The sequence below is a fragment of the Lampris incognitus genome, chromosome 4, assembly GCF_029633865.1.
Source record: "Lampris incognitus isolate fLamInc1 chromosome 4, fLamInc1.hap2, whole genome shotgun sequence".
Taxonomy (NCBI): Eukaryota; Metazoa; Chordata; class Actinopteri; order Lampriformes; family Lampridae; genus Lampris; species Lampris incognitus.
The window spans coordinates 24,806,583-24,815,665 of NC_079214.1; the positions used below are offsets into that span (position 1 = coordinate 24,806,583).

A 9,083-nucleotide genomic window follows, 5' to 3' on the forward strand; every position below is an offset into this window, starting at 1 on the left:
AGACGATGGTACTGAATTTACCAGTAAGGAATTCAGAGGGTTAATGACCAAAAATAAGATCAGGCACGAAACATCCGCGCCGTACCCCCCTCACCAGAACGGCACAGCGGAGCGAGGGTGGAGAACTCTAGGTGATATGAGCAGATGCCTACTTATTGAAAGTGGTTTGCCAAATTACTTATGGAATTATGCTATGCAGACGGCAGCATACATAAGAAACAGGTGTTACAATAGGAGAACTAAGAAAACGCCATATGAAATGTTCACAGGAAAAGTACCAAATGTATCAAAGTTACAAAAGTTTGGATCTGTGTGTTTTCCATATAAACAGGAAAAGGGAAAATTTGAGTCCCGATGTGAACAGGGAATTTTCATCAGCTACGACAAAAATAGTCCAGCCTACCTGGTCTATTACCCTGAAACGGAAAAGGTCCAAAAACACAGACTAGTGAAGTTCTCAAACAAAGCAGATAGAGAGAAGGGAACTCAGACATCAGAGTCACACAGGGGAATTGACTACAGTGTGCTGGTACCAGTAGGGGTACCAGAGGTTACAACTGGTGACCGCGATGTCAATGATGAAAATGTTGGAAATGAAAATGTAACTGATATGAATTGTGGTGGTACTGAATCGTTACCTGAACAGACTGTTGATGAAACTGTTAACAAAAGGTACCCACCTAGAGACAGGAGGAAACCTGCTCATTTCCAGGAATTCTAAATGGAGGACTCTGAGGAAAGTTTGAACATTTGCATTGACTCTTGTTACAGAGCGGTATGCGACACCCCTCAGTCCTACCAGGATGCCATTGCGTCCACAAAATCCAAACAATGGAAAAACGCAATGAGGGAGGAAATTAAATCACTTGAGGCAAATGAAACGTACAGCCTCACAGCATTGCCCCCAGGTAAAAGTGCAGTGGGGGGAAAATGGGTTTTTGCTTTGAAACTGGACATTGATGGTTCTGAAAAAGACAAAGCGAGGTACGTAGCTAAAGACTACAGTCAAAAACAAGGGACTGATTATGATGAAACATTCTCACCAACTGCTGATATGTCTAGTGTAAGGATCATTATGCAGAAGGCTGCATAAGAAAGTTTAATTTTGCACCAAATGGATGTAAAGACAGCGTATTTACACGCGCCGATTGATTGTGAATTGTATATAGAGCAGCCGGAAGGGTTTGTGAAAAAGTTGACCTCAGATGAAACACTTGTATGCAAACTTAACAAGTCACTTTATGGTCTTAAGCAATTTGGTAGAAACTGGAATGCACTATTACATGCTTGTCTATGTGACAATGGTTTCAAACAAAATCCCGCAGATCACTGTGTGTATTCAAAAGTGAGCCAAAATGAAAAAAGGATCTTACTGATCTGGGTTGATGACCTCATAGCAGCTAGCAATGAGGCCATATCGCGAAATGTAAAGAAAATGCTCACAGAGAGGTTTGAAATGAAGGATCTGGGTAAATTAAAGCATTTCTTAGGCATAGAGTTCACCCAGACAGAAGGGCAAGTCAAAATATCTCAAACGAGATAAGCCAATAAAATTTTGGAGAGGTTTGGAATGCAGGAGTGTAGAGCCAGAGAAACTCCTTATGAACCAAAACTTGAATTTTCAGAAAATTCTGAAAAGATGCAAAATCCAAAAGAATACAGAGAAGCAGTGGGTAGTTTGCTTTACTTATCCACATGCACCAGGCCTGACCTGAGCTATGTTGTCAGTAGCCTATCTAGACATTTCGCAGAACCTACTGAAGAACATTGGAAAACTTTAAGACATGTTTTCAGATATCTTAAAGGTACAACCAATCAGGAACTGATCTTTAAAAGGAATGACAAAAATAGTCTAAGACTAAGAGTGTTCACTGATGCTGACTGGGCATCAGATGCCTCCGACAGACGCAGCACTACAGGGTTTTGTGTCAATCTAAGTGAGGGAAGTGGTTTAATTTCATGGAAAACCAGAAAACAACAAACAGTAGCTCTGTCCACTTGCGAAGCGGAATATATGTCTCTAGCAGCTGCAATGCAGGAGCGCCTTTATTTGGAGCAGTTACTAGAGAACCTGGACAACTACAAATATGGTCAGATCAAAATCTACGAAGACAATCAGGGCACTATAGCAATCGCTAACAACCCAGTACATCGACAAAGGTGTAAACCTATCGATATTAAATACCACTTCATTAGAGAAATTGTGAACAGTGGTAGAATGATTTTGGAGTACTGCCCCACAGAGCTGATGGTGGCAGATCTGATGACTAAACCAGCAACCAAGCTGAAACTGAGAAAGTTTAGTCAGAGAATATTTGGCACTTAGAGTGCGGTTAGTGCACAGAGCACGGTGTTTTTGTTTACATTATTAAGGTAAAGAAGGGACCTTATTTTTGTTGTTTATTTCCAGGTGAACCGCAGTAAGCCAAATTCGAGTTGGGCTGTTAACATGTATAAAAACTGTGCGCTATGTGGGGCGAATTTCACTTACGGGTGTTTTGTATATTGTACTGTTTGTACCTTATGAGCCACCGTAGGTTCAGCGGCGACGTAATTACGCAGTCTGGCGTGTGCACTTGTACACCGTGTGCATGAGATCAAAAAAAGCGCGGTGGTCACATCTAATGTGAGCTCTGTATAAAAGTGAATGCAAATGCATTGTGAAGAAAGAAAATAAATTCACCATCGTTGTTGAAAACAAGTCTGTTAATTTGTAAGTATGCAAAGTATAATCCGCTGAAGAAAAACACCTCAACAGTTGTTTACTCTGAAAGAAAAAGAGTTAAGCTGTTGATTACTGGACTGTCAGTTTAAGTTAGCAAATGTTATGTTTATGTGTATGATGCCTTAAGGGGTGGGTGGTGACGTAACACAATGTTCAGTATGTCACAAGTCTAAAGTATAAGAGTTATTGTTTGTTTGCAACCATGTGATCGAGAGGAAGGATAATTTGAGGAGGAGCTGTCAAGGTATTGGGTAATACAAGTAGACGGACAGACCATGTAACCAATCAGAGAGTTATAATAAGCAGCTCCGCTGTGACGAACGGGAAGACAGGCATCAAGGTTGGTTGAGAGCACTTCGTGTAATGCACGTTACGATATTGTCGTCGAGTCAATAAACCTCTCGTTCTGAGTACAAATAAGCTGTATCGGCCAGCAGTTTCTTTGACACTCAACTAGTACAGGTGTGTGAAGATGGCGGCGCGAACTTACGTCTGCGGCGACCTCATGCAGTGCCGTCCATGCCGTGTCTTTGTCCACATCTGCGTCTAAGTTTGTCTTCGTTTGATAGCTGGGAGAGCTTGGTATGCTGCGTCCTGTGGGCCCAGGGACCACGGCCCTGCCCGGAGCAGCGCCCGAAGAGGAAACACCGAGGGCGGTCTGACAGGATACGGAAGCGGGGCAGACTAAGCTAACTGCTAGCCCATGCTAACCGGCAGTGCCAATAAAATCAAGGGCGGTTTGGCGGCGGCCTTCCCTAGCATTGACTGTTTTTGGAGTCATCGTGTGGAGTGGGGATGTGTGTCGAAGGTGTCTGGCTGGTGGGGGGGGGGCTGGCGTTGGGTCAGCTGGGGGAGCTTGGTCTGCTTCGTCCGGTGGGCCCAGAGGCCACGGCACTGCTTGGAGCTGCACCCGAGGAGGAAACATTGCGGGCGGTCTTACTGGACGCGGAAGCTGGGCAGGCTAAGCTAACTGCTAGCCCATGCGGACCGGCAGTTCCAAAAATCAAGCTGGCTGGCGCAGTGTTGTAGTCAAGACCGCCTCAATCGAGACCAAGACTCCTCCTAGCCGACACCGAGTGAAGATCAAGACCAACGGTGGTCAAGACCAAGTTCTAGACCAAGACCGGAACAAGTCGAGTCTTTTCCGAGACCGAGAATAGAATAGTTTGTATACCCTTTACAATAGCTATATTATTGTATTATAATGGCATTTATACATTTTCTACTCAGAATGAAGCCTTTGTACAAAACACTTACACAGTCAGAAGAGAACATTATTTCATTGATCCTCATGCATAGTCTTTTAAAAAATACCAGTCAGTATAACATAGGATGGCTGATAACATAACTTTCTGAATAAACCAACTTTAAAAAAGGAAAGATTCCCTCTGGTTAAAGGCAAGCATAGATTTCACATTAATTTGGCCAGTGCAGCAACGCATTCAACAATACAGTACAACTAAACATCAGGTTATTTGTTAAAATGTAATGGAATTCGATACAGTTCATGCTTTCACTTAAACAATGAAAATACAGTAATCAGAAGAGAAGCGAATACATTTGCAAAAAAATAATATTTAATGTTTACAACATGTTTTATGTCTACAGACAGTCTGTTGGTCTACTCAGTATAAACCAATTTATATACCAGCCAACATGGGCATGGGCACCTTAGACTACTTAGACAGTAGTGCATGGTTACACTTAAGAAACATTAGATATGACAACATTTTTGTCCCCAATCGTGAATGGTGAGGCCTCGTGATAAGGCCCCCTCTGCTGAATACACGCTCAATAGGAGCTGAAGATGCAGGCACAGACAAGACTTTAAGTGCCAGGGAATGTAGGTTGGGGAACTTCTCTTCGTTCCTAGCCCAAAAACTGAGTGTGTCTTCATCATGGAAGTCTTTAATGGTCTCAAAGTACTTCTGTACTTGTGATGCTATGCTTGAGTCTCGGTCACAACTGTGACTTTTTCTATGCCATTGGTACCTTGCCAATAGTCTTGGACACTTGAGTGGAGGTAACTCCTCTTGAGATTGTTGTGCACTATGGGGATCCTTCGGAGGGGATCCTGTTCCTATGGCCCTTGCTTCTGTAATCAAGGTGTCTGAAAAAAATAAACAAAGAAAATGATCATTAAGACTTTTATGAACAAAGACTTAAATTATACCATTTTGTCATTTATTATATTTACTACTGTTCCTAAACTACCATTGTATGTACACAGAGCCATCAGGCAGTGAAAGCAGTGTGTGTGTGTGTGTGTGTGTGTGTGTACTGACCTTTGAGTGACCTCTTGAGTTCATCTCTGACCAGAGGGGACATGACATTTTCAGTAGACTGAACATCCATATCCACCCAGCTGAGTCCAAAACGTGGGTCAAGCATGGCAGCTATGAAGTACACATCCTCACCAAACGGTTCATGGTGTTGCTTGCTTTCATCCATTTTTGTTCTAACAAATATGCCAGAAAACCTCCTGTGTAAGGATTCTTTAAGTGCTCTGACTAAAGGCCGGCAGAGAAACCTCTTCTCTTCCATCCTCATGAGGTGGGTGTTAATGTCCAAAACTGTGGGGACAACTAGGCTGCTTGTCACCAGTTGCTCACCTTGTGTAAGGTCGGTAGCCTCTGCAAAAGGCTCAAGAATGGTGCAGAGTTCTTTGAGCTGAGCCCACTTGCATGGAGAGAAAACAACATTAGGAAAGTCAGAGCACATGTCTGAGAATGCTGTGATCCAATGCTGTGATAGCTTTCAATTGCTTAAAAGTGGAGTTCCAACGGGTGTCATTTGCTGCTGGGATAGAGCGTCCATAGCCAAAAGTGACTTCAAACTTATCTTTAAATGAAGTGCTGAAATGTAACAAAGACGACAGTTTTGAAGCTTTGGCAATCACACCGGAAAGACACTTAGTTTCCTTTAAGCCATCTCCTACTACCAGTTGCAGAGAATGAGCAAAGCATGACAAACGCTGTCTGGACGTACTCCTTGTGATATCTGCACTGCCATCCTCATCCTCCAGATCCTCCCATAAATCATCATCATCAAGGTCTCCCACCTCGTCTCCACTATCATGCGCATCATCTGATTGTTGCGGCATTTTAACTTTAAAAGCACATTTCATGTTGGAAGCGTTGTCTGTTATTATGTAGTCAATCTTTTCACTGATTGCAAATTCTTCCGTGATCTCATAAAATGCAGAGGCAATGTTCTCGCCACAATGTCGTCCAGTAAAACGCCTACAGTCCAAGAGATAAGACTTAAGCTCAAATACATCTTTGGTGCTGCTATACACATGTGCAGTTAACCCTAAAAAAGAACGCAAGGTTCGATCAGACCAAATGTCTGCTGTCACTGAGATGTAAGCCTGACACTGCAGGTCATATTTAATATGTGCTTTAACCTTATCTACTAGATGAGGGATATGTTTGTCTGTCATGGTTCTCCTTGACATTGGGGTATATCGATCATCCATAATTTTCAAAAAGTGTCTGAAGTTGTCGTTTTCCAAATGTGACAGAGGCAAACAGCATCCAACAATCAAGTCACATATTACTGCATTGTTGATGGCCTGTTGTCTAGTCGAGGTTTGACTGTACACCTGCTGCACCCGGGGCTGTAAAAAGGATGACACACTTGGCTGAGAGGTCTGCTCAAATTAAGTAAATTTTCCAGCTTTATATTCACTGAACCTGTTAGGTGGAGATGGAAAAAAGAAAGAAAAGAAAGATTAAATGAAATTTAAAAAATAGCTATTAGCTAGCTACATACAGAAGTATTAGAATATTTACACATCGGTGTCGGTGACTATTTTAATACTTAAAATAGGTGACTATTTTAAACGTTATTATGCAATAAATGCAGGTTATGTACCGTATAACATCTTAGTCTGTGTCTGGTAACGATTTGGCTGGCTAGCTGCAAGCTAAGCTAATTTTAAAGGAAGAACAGGCCAGCTACCTTAGCTCCATAGGAAACCATACATCGATAACGTTAGCTGTATCATACTGTAGCTATTAATACTAGCTCTTATAAGAATTAATGCTGGAAATTGCTTTAATCCACAGCTAACTACCTAATGTTAGCTAATTTAGAAAACTGTACAAAATAAATAGCTGGGGCGCATTCCAGTTTTACACTGAATTTAAACATTCCAAGTGCGTGAGCTAGCTATATAACTAGCTATGCTAGCTCTAGTCTAGCATAATCACCGTAGTTGACTCGCCCAAAAGAGCGAACGTTACATGACAAAAGACCCAAAATTGAACAGTTGGCTTGCTTAGCTAACAATATAAAAGCTACTGCACGAATGACTAACCTGTCTTTATGGCTTTGCTCCATATGCCTATAGAAGCTTGATGTTGTCCCAACGGTCTCCGTGATCGATTTGTGGCAAAACTTGCAGACGGCTTGATGCTTCTTTTTCATATTGGACACGAACTCTTTGTGATTAGTGTACCCGAAGCGAATTATTGACGACAACGCAGACATGATTAATTAACTTAATTATTATTAGCTAGCGTGCGCGTATTCAGCAGCGAGAATCACAACGAACTGAGCCGTGGCTCGCAATAGAAAGGAACAGTAATGTTAACGTACACAGTTGCCAATGGTAATGAGAAAGGAAGGAATGGCATCTTTACAACAGTTAGCCAGTTCCGACCAAGTACTTTGATTTGACAAGAGGCAGCCAATGAGTGCTGATAGTCAGTACAACATCACTGGGACTTCACTTAAGTATCACTCCGCTTTCTACTTTGTGTTGATTACGATCGTAATCTATATTAACGAATGAGGAAATGGGACTGGGTTACATTTCACGCTAATGGTTAATACAAATATGTTTACATTGTGCTAAAATACACGTAGCCTGTTAGCGTAAATACACGGATTAGTCATAGTTTAGTAAAATGCTATACTGTTCTGAAAAGTAGGCTACGATGCTTAATATGATCTGTTACAGTCCACTTTAAACATACTGTAGCCTATCTAAGAAAAAGGCCAAAGTAGCGACTCTACTTTTGGAGGTAGGTGATTAATTAGCCTCCCATTCCGATATTAAATAGCCATTTAGAAAACAGTAACGTTCGTTGAATGTAAAATGTGTTCTCGAGTTTGGTCAATTACGCATCTAGCTACAATCTGTGTTCAGTGCGTGGATGACTGTTTGTGTCTGCAGCGCAGCCTACCGGCTATTATTTTTTAAATTGCCTCCACTTAATTTTCACTCAATACAAATTTGAGAAATTCAAGACCAATATCCGAGACCAAGACAAGACCGAGACTAATTATGTCCGAGACCGAGAAGAGACCAAGACCATGGGATCCTGGTCTCGAGAGAGGAGACCGGTCTCGAGAACTACAACACTGGGCTGGCGTTCGTTCTCTTGGACAGTGAATTTAAACAAAAAATGTTATTTGTAGTTTGACATGTATTCTTGTAGTTTTTAGATGTGTTTTTGTCTTTGTGTTGCACTGCTCTGGGTCGGGGAAACAATATTTTGTTTCATTTCACAAAAGTATTCCTGATTCCTGAAAAGGGCAAGTGGCACATGTAGAAAAGGTGTTTAAATGTACATATCATTGCTTTTGTTTTTGTATAAGATGTATGTACATCTTATGGTAGCGCAGTGGTTAGCGTGGTCGCTCACAGCAAGATGGTCCTGAGTTCGAGCCCCGGGGTAGTCCAGCCTTGGGGGTCGTCCTCTGTGTGGAGTTTGCATGTTCTCCCCATGTCTGCATAGGTTTCCTCCGGGTGCTCCGGTTTCCTCCCACAGTCCAAATACATGTTGGTCAGGTGACTCAGCCATACTAAATTGTCCCTAGGTGTGTCGGCCCTGTGATGGACTGGCGGCCTGTACAGGGTGTCTCCCCACCTGCCGCCCAATGACTGCTGGGATAGGCTCCAGCATCCCCACGACCCTGACAGCAGGATAAGCGGTTTGGATAATGGATGGATGTATGTACATGCAATTGTAGCCTACCCTACTAAGGGAAATGACAGGAACTGTCAATTTCTAAAACATATTTCTGCAGATCCTAACACGGGGAAACTTAAGATCAGACACTCCAACTACAATTTCTATGGTTTGTCTTAGACTAAGACAAAAAACATGTTGTAATTGCAATGTGTTTGCAATGTTATGGGCCCCAGAAGTGTGTGTTAGAAATTGTTAGTTACTGTCATTTCCCTTTGTAGGGCAGTACTTGGTGATCTTTATGCTTTAAAAAAAAAATCTGATTCCTGCCACTGCTATAGCTCTTATAGAATTCTCCTCAGTAAAATCCAAAAAACAAAAACTGGATGATGCCATCGCTGGGAGGTAAACTGCACAACCTAAAGTCGAGTAACCTA

The 9,083-nt window shown here is 42.1% G+C and overlaps 1 protein-coding gene across 1 annotated transcript; it reads right to left on the minus strand.

Annotated features, from left to right (window-relative positions):
* Positions 1-4,350: 4,350 nt before the first annotated feature.
* On the minus strand, positions 4,351-5,771 carry LOC130111947 (zinc finger BED domain-containing protein 4-like). The gene is made up of 2 exons (XM_056279250.1): positions 5,011-5,771; positions 4,351-4,835 (listed from the first exon to the last, which is right to left on the minus strand). The coding sequence occupies exons 1-2, from the start codon at positions 5,444-5,446 to the stop codon at positions 4,402-4,404; spliced, it is 870 nt and encodes a 289-aa protein (XP_056135225.1). The 5' UTR covers positions 5,447-5,771; the 3' UTR covers positions 4,351-4,401.
* Between the last annotated feature and the right edge of the window lie 3,312 nt (positions 5,772-9,083).

What these genes read in the sequence shown, in the direction of transcription:
- LOC130111947 (XM_056279250.1), bottom strand. Translation starts at nt 5,446, where the DNA reads ATGTGCTCTGACTTTCCTAATGTTGTTTTCTCTCCATGCAAGTGGGCT. An exon ending in ACTCAAGAGGTCACTCAAAG is followed by an intron (nt 4,836 to 5,010) that starts GTCAGTACACAC and finishes TATTTTTTTCAG; the next exon opens with ACACCTTGATTACAGAAGCA.